This window comes from Oncorhynchus nerka, linkage group LG22, assembly GCF_034236695.1.
Source record: "Oncorhynchus nerka isolate Pitt River linkage group LG22, Oner_Uvic_2.0, whole genome shotgun sequence".
NCBI lineage: Eukaryota > Metazoa > Chordata > Actinopteri > Salmoniformes > Salmonidae > Oncorhynchus > Oncorhynchus nerka.
The window spans coordinates 19,762,067-19,780,381 of record NC_088417.1 but is presented as its reverse complement, the minus strand read 5'-3'; the positions used below and the strand labels follow the sequence as shown (position 1 = coordinate 19,780,381).

At 42.7% G+C, this 18,315-nt stretch overlaps 1 protein-coding gene across 4 annotated transcripts; it reads right to left on the bottom strand.

Moving 5' to 3' along the window:
• Positions 1-1,072: 1,072 nt before the first annotated feature.
• Positions 1,073-16,526, bottom strand: LOC115104973 (kelch-like protein 15). Of its 4 annotated transcripts, XR_010460465.1 has the most exons (14): positions 16,285-16,526; positions 15,808-15,895; positions 14,598-14,736; positions 14,342-14,530; positions 13,969-14,193; positions 13,712-13,873; positions 13,390-13,599; positions 11,366-11,556; positions 11,070-11,239; positions 8,612-8,754; positions 2,361-2,495; positions 1,934-2,056; positions 1,752-1,784; positions 1,073-1,314 (listed from the first exon to the last, which is right to left on the bottom strand). XR_010460465.1 is itself a non-coding variant. In XM_065007012.1 (10 exons), exons 1-9 carry the CDS (start codon positions 16,343-16,345, stop codon positions 10,471-10,473), a joined length of 2,034 nt encoding a protein of 677 aa, XP_064863084.1. In that variant the 5' UTR covers positions 16,346-16,526; the 3' UTR covers positions 2,415-2,495; position 10,470. The 4 variants fall into 4 exon arrangements, 3 of the variants coding, with proteins under 3 accessions (XP_064863084.1, XP_064863087.1, XP_064863085.1); XM_065007012.1 differs by lacking the exons at positions 1,073-1,314; positions 1,752-1,784; positions 1,934-2,056; positions 8,612-8,754 and having other exon boundaries at positions 2,415-2,495; positions 10,470-11,239; XM_065007015.1 differs by lacking the exons at positions 1,073-1,314; positions 1,752-1,784; positions 1,934-2,056; positions 8,612-8,754; positions 15,808-15,895 and having other exon boundaries at positions 2,415-2,495; positions 10,470-11,239.
• Positions 16,527-18,315: the final 1,789 nt, after the last annotated feature.

Genomic DNA, 18,315 nt, shown 5'->3' with positions numbered 1-18,315 from the left:
TCCATTGAATTCACAAGAGTATAAAACAGCAAATTAAAAACATTGACAAGTCAGGGAATCAGCCTCAAAATCCTTCATCAGTGATTTAAAAACACCAATCGGGACAAATTCTTCCAGTTTAAAAGTATTTTGTAAGGTGTTCCAAGACGGTGGCGCAGAGTAAATAAAAGCCCTTTTACCAATTTCAGTTCGGACATTTGGAACAGTTAGCAGGATAAAGTCCAGCGAACGAAGAGAGTACCCACCACATTTCTGAACAATAAAAATGCACAAATAAAAAGGTAGTAAACCCAAAATGGCTTTGTAAATAAAAGAAATACCAGTGACTGAGTCTACGAGTGACTAGAGAAGGTCAGCCAACCCTGGTATACAAAGTGCAGTGGCGCGTAAGGGTTTTGCAGTATAAAATAAATCTCAAAGTGCCATGGTAAAGAGTGTCAATTGATCTCAAACACTGAGCGGAAGCATTCATATATAAAATATTGTTAAATATTGTGTGGTTGAAGGGCGGGTAGGTGGCATGCGGGTTGAATAAAGAGAGAATACATTTAAAAATCCATAAAGGTATAATTCTTGTGCAATTTCTAGCTATAGGCTACATTGAGGTTTTTCTTTCATTATTTTAGACTATCTGGCATTAGTGCGTAAGCCTAAGATTTAGTGCCTAACTGTACACGCGACAAATATCCTACACGCCAATCACCAAATGCTTTTGTGAACGGGCAGAAAAAGCTATTCAATTCACAGAGGCAAAAATGGACAATGTCTGGGTTTAATAAGATAAAAGCTGTGAAATGGAGAAGAGAGGGCCAGAAAAGTAATGTTTGTGAAAGATTTGGGAAAGTGGTAAAAAAGGATGATAGCAGTGCCAGCTATGTTGTGTGATGATTGTGAGGCGCTATACAAATTTGAGTCACAAGACGGGGACTTCAAATTGGCCTTTTACTGTTCAGATGGGTTAAATGGAAACGGAAATCTGGACACTGACTGTAGGTCTATAACCTCTCACATAGCCTTAATATTAACTCCTGCAGAATTAAGCATTTCTATCAGTAAAATTATACACCAAATGTAGGACACATTTTGAAATATGATTTATTTATTTCAGCATTTTGAGAGAATTGCAAAAGTGCAGTTAGATGGGTTACCTTCTATATCAGAATCATAAAAGCTGATAGCTTATTTCAAAACACAAAATATGCATCCAAGCCGAACTGAAATCTTATCAGAAACATATTAGGTCGTTTTTACATCTTTCTATTTCCCTACAACCGGTCAACCGGTTTTTTAGCTATTGCATTTTCTCCCCGGTCCCTAAACAAAAGAAGCAGAGATGACAGTGAAAACCTTACAGATGTCAACTATATTGAAGCATTCATTCTACCGATTTAGGACAATATTCTAGTGAGCAAGGGTTTATTTGGTCTTCTAGGGCAACATATGACAAAAGAGAAGCTTCATGTATCTAATTATAGACAAGTTAACTAAGAACTAGCCAACAAAAATGTTGGAAATTATGAGCCAAAAAAAAATAGTTCGGCCATCACTGACTGTAGCCTACAACGCATTTTCTATATTAGCGGGTTAGGGCCGGGTGTGGGCCTTAGATTTTCACTTTATCACATATAGCCGGGAGGTTGAGGATGGCTTATTAGCAATTGCGGACGGGTGCAGGTGAACAAACAGTTGAGCCGTGCACCACTAGTGTGTGTTTGTATGTCTAGTCTTAGTAGACAGTGTCTGTCACCTACCTCTGCTTTCTCCAGGGCAACCAGACCCGTTTCCTACAGGAAAACAAACAATTACCACAAACATTCTTAAATCTCAGCATTCAACAAGATAATGAGGGAGATGCCACTTGTGATAGCCTAGATACACCCATCTTGTTCCAGATGATCGGTTCGATACATACATCGCTGAGGAAGAGGTATACCTGACACTGGTCGGTGAAAGGCTCGGCCCATTTCCTCAGCTCGGCCACACCCTGTTCCACTGGCCCCGCCTCTGACTCCACTTACTTGAGCTGGGGCTCTGGAGTAGTGTAGAGGGACGGGAGCTGAAACACACACACACTTTAATCCAGCAGACTACGTTGTCCTGTCAAATAAATGTAATCTGCAAAGGCCCGTGTGGGGGCCAACACAAACACCAAAACAGACATTATTAGCAGATAAGATCTGTCCATTCATATCTGGGTCGTAGCCAGAAATTCATCGTTGGGGGGCCAACAGAAATGTGGGCATGCCTGGCTCCCCAGTTGGTGGGCCTGTGTCCACCCAGGCCCACGCCCCTGCTTCACATAACTGCCTCATGTGTTCTTGGACAGGACATTAGAGGGACAGTAAAGCCATACTAGCTACCTCTTCAATACTGAGACTCAGAGCTGCCAGTTTCTCCTTGACCTCTCTAGCGGCCAGGACAGCTGCAGTCCCCAGGACAGCTGCAGTCCCCGTCATCAAACCCAGGACACCTGACACAGCGGCAGACAGCGGAACCTGGAAGCAGACAGACACATCGTGAGGAGGACAGTTACTTTATGGTAAATGTATGGCAGGAGTCAGGACATTTATGGCAGGTATTTGAGAGTAAGTTACACTAACGTTAACATGAGGTGAATGTTCTGCTCAAAATAAAGAATAAAGCTATTAGTCTAGGACTGCTAAAAAAAAAATACTGTTTCGTCCAGTCATGTCATAGCCATAGTTATGACTAAAAGAGAAGACGTTTTGCTAACGTTTCAGCCAATGTTCAGCCCCACCACCATCATCACGCTTTACAACGGTATTATTACTGTTGTCATACTGTAGTCTGTCATTAACTACGAGTGTAAGTCTATAATAACCCGAATGCAGCTTACAAGAATAAAGTTGAGCCATTACCAGTTTCCCAAAGTTTCCTGCCTAATGACTTTTGTTTTTGTACGGCGACTCGAACGGAAAAAAACATTAGATTCGACAATTTTAGAACGATGTGCATCTCAACAGCGACATCTGGTGGCACACTATAGTCAGCATCACAGGTTAATACACGACACACACACCTTTCCCAAACACACCAAATCACCGTTTCTCAAACTCGGTCCTCGGGACCCTAAGGCACCTAAGGTGTTGTTTGCCCTAACACTACACAGCTGCATAAAAGTACGAAAGAATGATGATTAGTTGATTACTTGAATCAGCTGTGTAGTGCTATGGCAGAAACCAAAACGTGCAGCCCTTGGAGTCCCAAGGACCGAGTTTGGGAAATCCTGCACTAAATTAACCACAAAAGGAAAGCTGAACAGTATGAACATTTATTTCTGGATAGAAATTACAAAGTGTTCCAAATAGCAGTCTACTCAGATTATAGTAAATACATTGTTTATCTATTCATTTTTTTTGTCAAATAGTCATCATACAGGGTATTTTTATCCTCAATATTCAATTATTTTATCCTACTGAGACTGAGGGCTGATGAGGATTAAATGCTGAGCAATGACAGACATACAGATAGACAGGCAGACCATGTCCAAAATAAAAACAGCAGGAGTAGTAGATACACATGTTGACCAGCAGAGGGAGACAGCAGTTTGAAGACAAGAGTTTGGCATAATATGGGCCCTTTGGCCAGACGCATACTATTCCTGGACCCAAAAAACGATTTCAATGGAGATTCTCTATTGCACATTGCTTTTTAGTCCAGAAGCAGCCTTATGTCTGGGAAACCAACTGGGCCTTAGAGTTCATGATATTGATAGTAATTTTCACATGGGAAAATATACATTGATACAAAACAGAGATGGGAGATGATGACAGAAGACCATATTAAATCTAACCTGCCTTTGTGATGTGTAAACTGAGACTGTTAACATGACTGCCTACAGCACACACATATATTACTTGGTCAAATGGAGACATCTACCTGTGAGGGGGGTCTACCTGCTATTTATTCAGTACCGCAAACCGCTCTGAGACTTTAGCTGACTGTGCGGGGAAAGGTATGTTTGTAAGCTACTGCATAAATACTGCACTTGGGGGTTTTACTGAATAAAACCATGAATGTAGGCAGGAGAATGTTGCATAGAGGAGAGGAAGGAGAGAAGAGGGAGAGGTATAGCACAGAACAAGTGGCACAATCTCTCTCTCTCTCTCCCTCTCTAAAAGCATCAAAGACCATGACCTATTGCAATGCAAATTATATCAACATCATATTCTAAACCACAATCACACCAAGTTACCTGGTGGTGGATGGGTGTTAGATAAACACACATAAAACAGGCTGACAGACAGAACTGCAGAATAATGTGTTTTAGCCCTTTTCATTGTTGCTCATGAAAAGAAGAATGAGATAGAGATGAGCAGGTTCATTCGCTGCAACTGGCTCAGTCAGACAGAGACAGACAGGACTACGGTCAGGGTAGGGTTTCACAAAGTAGGATTAATAAGTAAGCCAGATAACTGAGGCTCAACATATCAACTCTTGATTAGAAGGCAAAAATAGTTAATGACGTTGCATTACTGGGAGTATTGAGTAAGGAACGCCATGTCCATTTCAAGTTCATCTTTAATGTAAACTCATCTAATTTTTCTGTATCAACTTTTTATTTTATTTATTTTTTAATTCAAAAGTTGTTTCTAGTACATTTGTGGCCAACACCCTACTCCTACCTTGCAAAAAAAAACTTCAGCAGTCAGTCACAGTAACACTCAAAGCAGACAGAGTTAACGTCAATAAATCAAGTGTAATCTTACATACAGTACTGCCAGAGAGACCAGGACCTTAACAATTCTGTCATCCCTGACCAGGGTCGGCTCTAGCCTTTTGGGCGCCCAAAGCGAGATTTGGTTGGGCCCTAAGTGAGACTTATAGGGCTTACTTCAAATTCTTGCTAGTAACAACATTAGCGCAGCTTGCTAGTCAGCTTACATTAGGTACAACCGACACAAGCTAGTGCCACCTTGTGGCCTGGAGTATTTAAACTAAGCAAATCAGAGGTAAAACTGTTCTATGTGAACAACAAAAACATAACTGCAGACACTCTGAGCAGAGGTGCCCCCCTGGAGGTCAAGGCCCCTGGGCACGTGCCCTACATGCCCGGTCAGTATTTGGCCATGATTTCTACAGGTTTAGATGACTGGAGACTTACAAAAAAATATTAGCTGACATGGCTAATTGAGTGAATAAAACGAACCAGATTTCCATCTAACCTTTTTATGCGAGTAAGGTACGTTGGATTAAAAATGTCAGGACAGCCTGATAGAAACAGAAAATTGGTCAGTAAACTTTCCAAATGTCGACAAAACCAAATATGTTAGATATGGTGGGACCTTTTTGTATTGGGAAAAATGAATTATGCAGTTTAAACCTTTTATGTGCAAATATTAATATAATAACCATCATATCTTAGTCAACTTGGAGTCCCGCGATGACATGTTGTGTGGTCCTCCCACTACAACTCGTCAGGAAACAGTTTATTAGGCTACAGATGAAATAAGTTATGATGAACTTCACAGGGTGGTGAACATGCAGTGATGAGCTTGATGCTCCTTTCCAATAAATAATCGAGGGTCTTATTCTGGTGACATGATCATCGATGCTTGGCTGCCATTTGTCAAATACAAATAATCCACAATTTGATCCATAATAATCTCATCAAGTAGGCCAGGGATGGGAAACTCCAGTTCTCTGGGGCCTGATTGGTGTCAAACTTTATCCCCAGCCCCAGCTAACACATCTGACACCAATAACTAACTAATCATGATCTTCAGTTTAGAATGGAATTAGTTTCATCAGCTGTGTTGGCTAGGGATGAGGAAAGTGACACCAGTCCAGCCCCTGAGGACTAGAGTTACCCATCCCTGATGTAGGCTATACCAGCAATGTATTGGCGAGCTGTTGGCTAGAGCACACGTGTCAGTACCAGAGTGGGCACACTCGCTATATAGAGCAACATGTTTTGTGAGAAAACCTTCAGTAGAGTTGAAATGTGATGGAAACACATTGAACTTCTATATTTTTTAATTGTATTCGGTAGATGGGAATCTAACCGCAAAAGGTATTTGTATGTGTACTATGTCATCACGCACAGCCTTTTAACTGCAAAGAGTCAATTTCATGGAAACACATCTCTGGTGGGAAAATGCAGTATATTGTTTTTACGTGGATTTTAGAATATATGAAAATCTGTCGCCAATTGGATGGAAACCTAGCTAGTGATGATAAAACTTGTTTGCACCTTGAGCATTCTATTATTCTCGTAACAGTAAGTTGAGAAAGACTGAGTTCCTAAAAAATATATATAGTTTCTTAAACTCAGTCCTGAGGTCCTCCCTGAGTGCACGTTTAGTTTTTCCCCCTAGCACTACAGCTGATTCATATCACCAACTCATCACCAAGCTTTGATTATTTAAATCATCTGTGTAGTGCTATGGCAAAAACCCAAACATGCAACCGGAGGGGGGGCAGGACCAAGTTGGGGAAACCTTGACCCAAGTGACCGCTTTGCCTGTAGCCGGCCCTGTTCCTGACCTCCGACATGGTTCTCTCAGTCAGCAGATCAACAGTGTTATTGCAATGTAGTCATGACAGCACTAAATCATCATCCTCTACGTCACTAAAAATTTACTTTCTCACATGCCCACTAGTATGATGTGAGCATACTATTTTTCCTCATTCTGCTCATTCATTTATCCACACACACACACACGCTCCAGATCCCCAGACTCAGAGGGGGTTACAAAGAAACTGCATGACATCACATGGTGGAGAGACAGACAGAGGGTTCAGAGGACTGTAGGTTGAAACTGAATCATAATAATTACAACAATATGAAACTGACCTCAGTCCAAAATAAACCAGCTAAATCATGAAAAACATTCTCAATATTTTTCCATTTCTTCTGAGAAAGATAATTTTGAAAATGATCAGCTTGAGTTACCCACCACCACTGATCACAAGCGAGTCTACCTTTTCTGCCCGTGAGTAGGACAGATTACTATGGCATGTTTAGTCTCGTACAACAGTGACTAGGGTCTAGTTTCAATGCAGGACTCTTTTGGCAAAGAGGAACTATGTCACTGTCAACATCACTACTTTCTCTGTTTTAAAAAACAACTAAATAGTGGCTAGCAAAATGGAAATTATGGAAGCTGTTTTTAAGGAGTGCCTTTTGCAAGTGGCTAGTTTGCATGAACTACCTTAACGATAAAAACATTTGAATTGAACCACTTTTTGACAGAATCCCTTTCGATTTATACAAAAAGTTCCATACATGTTTGCCCATGGAAGAAGTGGTCAGGAAGTGTCTTTTTGGACCTGAAAAAGCATTTCGCTACACCCACAATAACATCTGCTAAATAATGTGTATGTGAGCAATAAAATGAGATTTGACTTTAAAGGTGCTGAAAATTGACCCATTGTGCATACTCCACCATACCATAAGACATCCATGTCTTCTTCACTGGAAAAGAGAAACAGTTGAGTTCGATATCATTTAAAAGCTTACCTACAGTGATGAAATAATAAAATAGTTTGACAAAAAATAAATTATTTATTTTAAAACATTATTTAAAAAATCATAAATTACTATTGTTTTTATATTCGCATATGTTGTAGCTTAGGCCCTATTTCACATGAAGTTGTTGTGTTGTGCCCACCATCGGTTGATAAACAGCATGCTCTTAAATACAGGGTGGGTGTCATTTCAATCATAGAATGGACCTATCCCTACAGACCACTGCAATTTAGATGGTACACCATTGAAATTGAAACAACATTTTTACTTCTAAATTACTAGCCCGTCTACCCACCATCGAATGTAAACTTAAAATGGTCAAATCTATTTTATTATCCATATTTCTATGATTTAAACAGGTTTTATATGGATGATTGACAGTATAACTTACACAGATATGCCCATTCAACATGTGGACATCTTTGTGGTAGCATTCAAAAGTTGACATTTCAATTTTTTTCCTCATTTTAGTACTTTTATCAGCCCAAACATGACACTCAATCTGCATTCAAGAGCATATTCAACAGATGGCGGTCACAAAGCCTTAGAGGAAGTCAAATAGGATCGAAGCTAAAACATATGACTAGGAGTGTACGTGTTTTTAGATCATTTATGTTAACATTGAGAAAAGTTATTACCCCCAGAAATGATAAAATAGCTTGACAACCCTGTTTGTAAGCCTTTAAATTATATACATCTCAATAGTTATCTTTTCCAGTGATGAAGAAGATATGAGTGTCTCATGGTATGGTGAGGTACAGTTGAAGTTGAAAGTTTACATACAATTAGGTTGGAGTCAATAAAACTCGTTTTTCAACCACTTCACAAATGTCTTGTTAACAAACTATAGTTTTGCCAAGTCAGATAGGACATCTACTTTGTGCATGACACAAGTACTTTTTCCAACAACTGTTTACAGACAGATTATTTCACTTATAATTAACTGTATCACAATTCCAGTGGGTCAGAAGTTTACATACACTAAGTTGACTGTGCCTTTAAACAGCTTGGAAAATTCCCAAAAATTATGTCATGGCTTACTTAAGAAGCTTCTGATAAATGCTGTCAATTAGCCTGAGTCAATTGGAGGTGTACCTGTGTACGTATTTCAAGGCCTACCTTCAAACTCAGTGCCTCTTTACTTGACATCATGGGAAAATCAAAAGAAATCAGCCAAGACCTCAGAAAATAAATTGTAGACCTCCACAAGTCTGGTTCATCCTTGGGAGCAATTTCCAACCGCTTGAAGGTACCACGTTCATCTGTAAAAACAATAATATGCAAGTATAAACACCATGGGACCACGTAGCCATCATACCGCTCAGGAATGAGACGGGTTCTGTCTCCTAGAGATGAACATACTTTGGTGCAAAAAGTGAAAAATCAATCCCAGACCAGCAAAGGATCTTGTGACGATGCTGGAGGAAACAGGTACAAAAGTATCTATATCCACAGTAAAACGAGTCCTATATTGACATAACCTGAAATGCCGCTCAGCAAGGAGGAAGCCACTGCTCCAAAACCACCATAGAAAAGCAAGACTACAGTTTGAAACTGCACATGGAGACAAAGATCGCACTTTTTGGAGAAATGTCCTCTGGTCTGATGAAACAAAAATAGAACTGTTTGGCCATAATGACCATTGTTATGTTTAGAGGAAAAAGGGGGAGGCTTGCAAGCTGAAGAACACCTTCCCAAAAGTGAAGCACGGGGGTGGCAGCATCATGTTGTGGGGGTGCTTTGCTGCAGAAGGGACTGGTGCACTTCACAAAATAGATGACATCATGAGGGAGGAAAATTATGTGGATATATTGAAGCAACATCTCAAGACATCAGTCAGGAAGTTAAAGCTTGGTCGCAAATGGGTCTTCCAAATGGACAATGACCCCAAGCATACTTCCAAAGTTGTGGCAAAATGGCTTAAGGACAACAAAGTCAAGGTATTGGAGTGGCCATCACAAAGCCTTGACCTCAATCCATAGAAAATTTGTGGGCAGAACTGAAAAAGCGTGTGCGAGCAAGGAGGCCTACAAACCTGACTCAGTTACACCAGCTCTGTCAGGAGGAATGGGCCAAAATTCATACAACTTATTGTGGGAAGCTTGTGGAAGGCTACCCGAAACATTTGACCCAAGTTAAACAATTTAAAGACAATGTTACCAAATACTAATTGAGGGTATGTAAACTTCTGACCCACTGGGAATGTGATGAAAGAAATTAAACTTAAATATATCACTGTACTACTTTTCTGACATTTCACATTCTTAAAATAAGGTAGTGATCCTAACTGACATAAGGCAGGGAATTTTAACTTGGATTAAATGTCAGGAATTGTAAAAAAAAAAAAAAAAACTGAGTTTAAATGTACTTGGCTAAGGTGTATGTAAACTTCCAACTTCAACTGCACATATGCAAAATGGGTTAATTTTGAGCACATTTATCTCAAATATTTTGAAATTCAGGTCCAAAGTCACTTTCTGAACGCTTATAAGATATGCATATGTATATGGAAGGTTTCGTTCAAATCAAAAGGGATGCTGTCAAGAAGTGATGGAATTCAAATGGATTTACACTTAACTAAGTAAAACCACTGCAAAGGTTTTGCCTGCAAACTTTGGATTTGAATCTCGATGTTCTGGCATGTCTGCCTCGCGATTTGCTGGGCGAATCCCCAAAATATTTATTTTCCCTTCGGCGTAGGCAGTGACGTAGTTCCACTATGCCAAAAGCATCCATCATTAAAACCAGACCATAGTCATGGTGTTGCCTAGGATCGGGCTTTTGAGACTGCTTAGTCCATTCTGTGTCTCTAGTTGAGAAGCTTCTGTGTAGTTAGAGCGTTAGTGTCACACCTGTAAACACCTATCCTCCACCGCCCGGCCCACATCTGCCGTCTGGAGCCTGTGGGAGAAGTCTGTCTTAAAAAGGGGGGGCATTCCCAAACCTTAAAAAGGAGCATGTCTGAACTGAACCAGACCTCAGCTGCAGCGCCGGACGTGCTCCAGGACGTACTCAGGGAAGTGTAGAGTGCACACCTGCAGCCCGTCCAGTTTGCAAGGCATCCTGGGATACTCGTCTTCCTTCCACTTGTTGTCATCTGGGTCGAAAGTGAGGATGGAGTCAGAGTAGTGTCCATTATAGCAGAGGCCCCCCAGCACCATGATCTGTCTGTCCAGCACCGCCACACCGTGCCCACTGCGCCCGATGGGCATCGACGCCAGGATGGTCCACTCATCTGTCTCAGGGTCGTAGACCTCTGTGGATGGGCAGCCCTGTGACTCGAATGACGCCCGGAGGATCACACACACCCCCCCGAACACGTACAGCTTCCCGTTATGGGAGATCATCTTATGGAAGCAGCGAGCGTAGTTCATCTTCGACTTGTTCTCCCAGCAGCTGGTGTGTGTGCTGGGGAGGATGGGGGTGCGAGCTGAGCGTGTCCTGTGTGTGTCCGTCGTTCCTGCTCCCCCCGAGCCCGCTAAACACACCCCTCCCCCTGCGTCTCGCCCAGGGTCAAACACACACACCTGTTTGGAGGTGGATGAGGATGTGATTCCTCCTGTGATGTAGAGTTTACCGTTTAGGACTGTGCCCTCATGACCGTACTTGTTGACCGGGTACGGGTCCACAAACTCCCAGCGGTCTGCCGTGATGTCATAGCGCTCCGTGGAGTAGAACGTCTCGTCCCGCGTCCGGCCAGCAACAGCGTAGATGAACTTACCAATGACCCCCACTGCAAACTCTGACCTGGAAGTAAAGACAATTGTTTATAAATACATTTTTGCTCAAAACAAATGTAACACCCTAGTAGACCTTATACAAATATGAAACCATGTACCACCTGGGTACAGACAACTACAGACAACTACAGACCTGGGTACAGACATGTCGGCCATGCGTAGCCAGGAGTTCTGGCGGGGGTCATAACGGTAGACTTTAGAGGAGGCGTGGAACTCCCCGTCAGGCCCTAGCTCCTCCCCACCCAACAGGAAGGCAAAGTTGTTGACGATGGCCAAGCAATCTGGACGGAGAGGGACCTGGGGACCTTCCAACTCCCACCACACCTACAGACAGATCATACAGACATTACACCAGGGGTTCCCAACCTAGGGGCAGCAACATTTCATTGGGGGGGGGGGGGGACTTCCAGTTAAACAAATGAATGCATTCAACGGAAATGCGTCTTCCGCATTTAACCTAAACCCTCTGAAGTATACCGATCTAAAACAATGCCTAAATTTGCGATGCTTGAGGCTGGAAACAAGTGGTAAATGCCAGAGGAAGACGTGACTCTGATGCACATATATTTGGTTAGGCTCTGACGTTCCTAAGCTGAGCTACGACCTTCTAAAGTCGAGGATTCAAAGATATTCGACTTTGCTTGGGAAGTTTTTTTATTTATTTTTTATTACATTTCAAATTACAATAATAAAAATTGCTTGGGAAGTAATCTTATACAATGTATATCAAAAGAGAATATGTATGATTAAATTGAGAGTTCATATAAATTATCAGAAAACATTTGGTAGCGGAATAACATATTCCTTATCCATTATTATTAATAATATCAGCCTACTTAAAAGATGTCAAGAGTCTTGTTAAACTATACTGAACAAAAATATAAATGCATTAAGCAATGATTTCAACGGTTTTACAGTTCATATAAAGAAATCAGTCAATTTAAATGAATTCAATGATCTCAGACGATCTCGCTGGTGAAGCCGCCGAATGTGGAGGTCCTGGGCTGGCGTGGTTACACGTGGTCTGCTGTTGTGAGGCCGGTAGGACATACTGCCAAATTCTCTAAAACAATGTTGGAGACGGCTTATGGTAGAGAAATTAACATTAAATTATCTGGGTCTGTGCAGCAGTAGGATCTTACCTTGGGTCTGTGCAGCAGTAGGATCTTACCTTGGGTCTGTGCAGCAGTAGGATCTTACCTTGGGTCTGTGCAGCAGTAGGATCTTACCTTGGGTCTGTGCAGCAGTAGGATCTTGCCTTGGGTCTGTGCAGCAGTAGGATCTTGCCTTGGGTCTGTGCAGCAGTAGGATCTTGCCTTGGGTCTGTGCAGCAGTAGGATCTTGCCTTGGGTCTGTGCAGCAGTAGGATCTTACCTTGGGTCTGTGCAGCAGTAGGATCTTACCTTGGGTCTGTGCAGCAGTAGGATCTTACCTTGGGTCTGTGCAGCAGTAGGATCTTGCCTTGGGTCTGTGCAGCAGTAGGATCTTGCCTTGGGTCTGTGCAGCAGTAGGATCTTACCTTGGGTCTGTGCAGCAGTAGGATCTTACCTTGGGTCTGTGCAGCAGTAGGATCTTACCTTGGGTCTGTGCAGCAGTAGGATCTTACCTTGGGTCTGTGCAGCAGTAGGATCTTGCCTTGGGTCTGTGCAGCAGTAGGATCTTACCTTGGGTCTGTGCAGCCGTAGGATCTTACCTTGGGTCTGTGCAGCAGTAGGATCTTACCTTGGGTCTGTGCAGCAGTAGGATCTTACCTTGGGTCTGTGCAGCAGTAGGATCTTACCTTGGGTCTGTGCAGCAGTAGGATCTTACCTTGGGTCTGTGCAGCAGTAGGATCTTACCTTGGGTCTGTGCAGCAGTAGGATCTTACCTTGGGTCTGTGCAGCAGTAGGATCTTACCTTGGGTCTGTGCAGCAGTAGGATCTTACCTTGGGTCTGTGCAGCAGTAGGATCTTGCCTTGGGTCTGTGCAGCCGTAGGATCTTACCTTGGGTCTGTGCAGCCGTAGGATCTTACCTTGGGTCTGTGCAGCAGTAGGATCTTACCATGGGTCTGTGCAGCAGTAGGATCTTACCTTGGGTCTGTGCAGCAGTAGGATCTTACCTTGGGTCTGTGCAGCAGTAGGATCTTACCTTGGGTCTGTGCAGCAGTAGGATCTTACCTTGGGTTTGTGCAGCAGTAGGATCTTGCTGTTGACCATGCTGTGTCCGATCATGCCCCTGAACACGGCGGTCTGTGGTCGGACTGAGCGGATGCGGTTGGAGCGCGTCTCGACCAGCGGCTGCTCGTTGACGTCGTGGAAGTAGCCGAGAGCCTGGTCCACCTCCTGACGCAGCCGTCGAGAGTAACGATAGAACTCTGACGTCTTCACCTGAGGGAGGGGAGGAGAGGGAGACAAAGAAGAATTAGTAAGAGGTGATGTCATAGAGAGCAGGTTGCACACATGGGAACCATGTGACTCATCTTGTGTGTGTGTGTCTTACCTTCTCGAAGACGTTAGCAGCAGTCATCAGACAGAAGCGTAGAGACTGGACGACAGCGTCTGTGTGTCTCCAGCGGCGGCGGTCGTGTCGTAGCCAGGCCTGGACAGACTCATAAAGCTCTATCTCCGGGAAGCGACTCAGGGCATCACTGTCCAGGTACGCCTGACACACACAGTTAATAAGAATATATCACCTGTTATAAAGAGCATCACTTTTTAGGTACACACACAACTAATATGTGAGTTATTCCAGCCCACCTGCAGTCTCTCAAGGCTGAGGTAGGACAGGAAGTCAGGTCTGCTCATCAGAGGAACAAAGTTCTCCAGCAGGAAGTTGTCAAGCTGCTCCTGCACACCCTCCACCCCCACGCTGAAGTCCTCCAGCAGCCTCAGCACTTCAGCACAGTTCTCCAGACAGATCTTAGACAGCAGGAAGGAACAACAGAACTCTACCACCTCTGTCAGCTGGACATACATGGCTGCCTAGAGGGTGAGGGGAAACAAAGAGAGAGTGACAGATCATCAGCAAGAAGGAACAAGAGAATTGGACATACATCACAGCTTAAAGGGTTAAAGAGACAGTTGTGTGTGTGTGTGTGTGTGTGTGTGTGTGTGTGTGTGTGTGTGTTACCTGTAGTATCTCCTGCACAGTGACCATGCTGAGCTCCAGTGAACCGTAGTACATGAACCTCAGTACGTGGCCGAAGCCGGCAGCTGTTAACCCCTTCATGTGGATCTTGTCCTGGTCTCTCTCTCTCATGTCTGCTGTGAACATGACCCGGAAGTAGTCACTCTGGGTCGCTAGCAGGGCTTTGTGAGCCTGGAGGAGGAGATAACATTACATTAGTGTGATTGAGTAAGTGAGTGAGTAAGTGAGTGTTGCTAACCTGGAAGTGGTGTTCCTCTATGAGCAGTGTGACGTCCAATAGGAGTCTCTCCTCGTAGAGCGCCCGAAACCCTGAGGACACGCTCCCATCATGCACCTGGGACAGGTACATCTCCACCTCCCCCGCCGACATCACACACCTGGAGGAGGAGAGGGGATTAATAACACACTAGTAATATGATGGTAGTAATGCTTTACTGTTCAACCACAGCCCAATAAAAGAGTCACTCAAAAGGGATGCATCACACTGCAGTTAAAACACAATGCTGTATTTCTCTTTCTAACACATGGCTGTGTTTTTTCTAACACGTGTGTGTGTGTGTGTGTGTGTGTGTGTGTGTGTGTGTGTGTGTGTGTGTAAAAGTCTGTCTCAGTGGAAGGCTCTAGAATGACGTCAAGAACATTCAACATTCACACCTCAGCGCTCATACAGACAGACATCGAAATAGACACCCACACTAAAATACATACCCACGCTAAAATACACACGCACACTAAAATACACACCCACACTAAAATACACACCCACACTAAAATACACACCCACACTAAAATACACACCCACAAAGAAACGTGTGCTGCATGCGTACACCCAAACACACCAGCAGACAATTATGCACTCACACACTAGCAGCAAACCCACTCACCCACAGACAATCAGATACAAATGCATGCATTCATTCTCTCACACCCACACACAATGCACACTCACCTCTGATTGGCCACGGGCATGTCAGAGGGGGTATTCCGAGCCAATCAGAGGACAGTGGCCCTTGTGTCCCGGGAGAAACTAACAACGCCCTTCTCTGAATCACCTGGACGACAAACCCAACATTTTATTGTACATCGAAACTGTATGTTGAAAATCAACAATAAAAAATGTAGCAATAAAATAAAAGGTTATTCAAACCAAACCGCAGGCTAGACCTAAAGCTACTGAGTAAATTAAACAAGATGTCTTGAACAGAACTTTCCCTGATTGAGAAGAACACATACTGAGGCTCCAAGAACAGGCTGCCTTGGATCCCCATTCCAATACTCAAAATTGCACCATTCCCTCCTGCTTTGTCAGATCAATGGCTGGTGGCCCTATTAAGGAAGAAAGGATCCCTCATTTCTTCCTTAATACGGCCACCAGCCGTGGATGAAGGATGTAGGCTACAGGTAGAAGTAGGAATGGATGGTTGTTATGGTTGTCATGGAGATTGTACCTTTTGGGGGCCTCGAGGCCAGTCTCGAACTTAGCTGACAGCAGGCTGAGAGGACGCTCACATTTCCTCTGTTTATGTTTGCCCTGATCTAGAGACAGAGAAAAACATTCTACAACGCTAGAAATGAATTCCCCCCCTATGAATTAAATCATAATTGATAATATAGCTAGTGCATTTAACGTTAACTGACTCAAAAACATTAGATTCGCCGTGTAGGCTAATCTTTGACGTAATCGTGTTGGCTAGCAAACTGACATTACAACGTAGCTAACCAGTGAGCTCGCGCAGTCGGGAAAATCACAGATTGCTTATTTTTCGCGCAAGGCCATGACAGGACAGTCAAAATGATAGCCAATGTAGCTAGCCAACTTCCTAACGGCAATACACATTTTATTGCAAGCTTGAATTGACTTGTAGCTCACGACATCCCGTGGAATTGTTTATCGCTAGCTAGCTTAGCAGGCTAGTGTCTCTCACCTCGGCGCTGCGAGTCCCCACAACCCCTCTTTGACCAGGCAGACCTGGCTTCTTCTGACATGTGTTGCGGGTTTATATCCGAGATCAAGAAAAAGGACAATAAAAAAACATGGCCGAAGATTCCTTATCGTCCATTTACAATTCCACCGCGGCTTTAATTAGTCGTTATTTTAACTTGATATCAATATACTGTTTGTCTGTAGAGTCCATAGACACTGCAGACGCCATATTCCCCGCACTGACGTCATTTCCTAGGTATAGCCTGTTAGAACGGAACTTTAGTGGCGTCGTTGTGCAGTGCAAGAGAACCTGTCAATCAAAATCATCAGGCAGGTGTTCTAGGGTCAACCTGCGATTATAGAGCTGCAGTGGTGCAGAATAATTGAGCCCTCTCTCTTCATATTATTAATGAGAACTTGTTCTCAACTAGCCTACCTGGTTAAATAAAGATGAAATAAATAAATATATATATTGACCTTGTAATCAACTATCCTCTCTATCTATCTCTCCCTCACTTTCTTTTTTTTCTCAGCAGTTAAACAGAATGATGGAATGATTTTTGGTGGATCAGCCAGAGCGGGCTGTTCCAGCAACCCTGCTCACACACTTTTGATGTCCCGCCCTCATCCTCCTTACCGGTATTAACATTAAAGACTTGTCTGAATCTCTGCATCATATCCATGTTAGTTCTACATTGGGGCAGTGTTAATGAGTCTATACCCCAAATCATTTTTCAGGTGGAGCACAACATTTAAAACTCTTTACACTACTGAGCAGCGCTGTAGCTTACTGTTTTGGCCTGGTTATGCATAAGGTTATCGTTATGCTGATTCAGGGTATATAGGGCATCCTGATCATCCTGGACCTCAGTGCAGACTTTCACATTGTGAACCACAACATCCCACTGGAAAGACTGGAGCAGCTCATTGGTCTCACTGGCCTGGCCATTGGCTAGTTCAAATCCTACCTCACAAACAGACAATTTGTCACCATGGACCAGAGATCATTAGCTACTGTAGATTAAGATGTGGGCAGTGGTGAAAAAAGTACCCAATTGTCATACTTGAGGAAAAGAAAAGATACCTTAATAGAAAATGACTCAAGTAAAAATCAAAGTAACCCAGTAAAAAGTATTTGGTTTTAAATATACTTAAGTATCAAAAGTAAATGTAATTGCTCAAATACACTTAAGTATCAAAGTAAAAGTATGAATAATTTTATATTATGCAAACCAGGCGGCACAATTTTCATATATTTTCTTTTTTACGGATAGCCAGGGGCACACTCCAGCACTCAGACATTATTCACATGTAAAGTATTTATGTTTGGTGAGTCCGCCAGATCAGAGGCAGTAGAGATGAGCAGGGATGTTCAATTGATAAAGCATTCAAAATGTAACGAGTACTTTTGGGTGTCAGGGAAAATTGAGGGTGTAAAAAGTACATAATTTTCTTTAGGAATGTAGTGAAGTAAAAGTTGTCAGAAATATATATAGTAAAGTAAAGTACAGATAACCCCAAAAACCTACTTAAAAATAATTTGTAGACTACAAATTGACAGCAAGAAGCACAAGCATATATAATATTGACTAAAACACAATAATTTCAAACCTTACTTACATTTCTATACGATCACATACAGTGAGTGTAGAAAACATTATGAGCACCTGGTCTTTCCATGACATAGACTGACCAAGCAAATTTATTTATTTTAATTTTATTTCACCTTTATTTAACCAGCTAGGCAAGTTGAGAACAAGTTCTCATTTACAATTGCGACCTGGCCAAGATAAAGCAAAGCAGTTCGACAGATACAACGACACAGAGTTACACATGGAGTAAAACACACATACAGTCAATAATACAGTATAAACAAGTCTATATACAATGTGAGCAAATGAGGTGAGAAGGGAGGTAAAGGCAAAAAAGGCCATGGTGGCAAAGTAAATACAATATAGCAAGTAAAACACTGGAATGGTAGTTTTGCAATGGAAGAATGTGCAAAGTAGAAATAAAAATAATGGGGTGCAAA

What these genes read in the sequence shown, in the direction of transcription:
- LOC115104973 (XM_065007012.1), bottom strand. Translation starts at nt 16,345, where the DNA reads ATGTCAGAAGAAGCCAGGTCTGCCTGGTCAAAGAGGGGTTGTGGGGAC. An exon ending in TGGGGACTCGCAGCGCCGAG is followed by an intron (nt 15,896 to 16,284) that starts GTGAGAGACACT and finishes CTCTGTCTCTAG; the next exon opens with ATCAGGGCAAACATAAACAG. An exon ending in TACTGCTGCACAAACCCAAG is followed by an intron (nt 11,557 to 13,389) that starts GTAAGATCCTAC and finishes ATCTGTCTGTAG; the next exon opens with GTGTGGTGGGAGTTGGAAGG.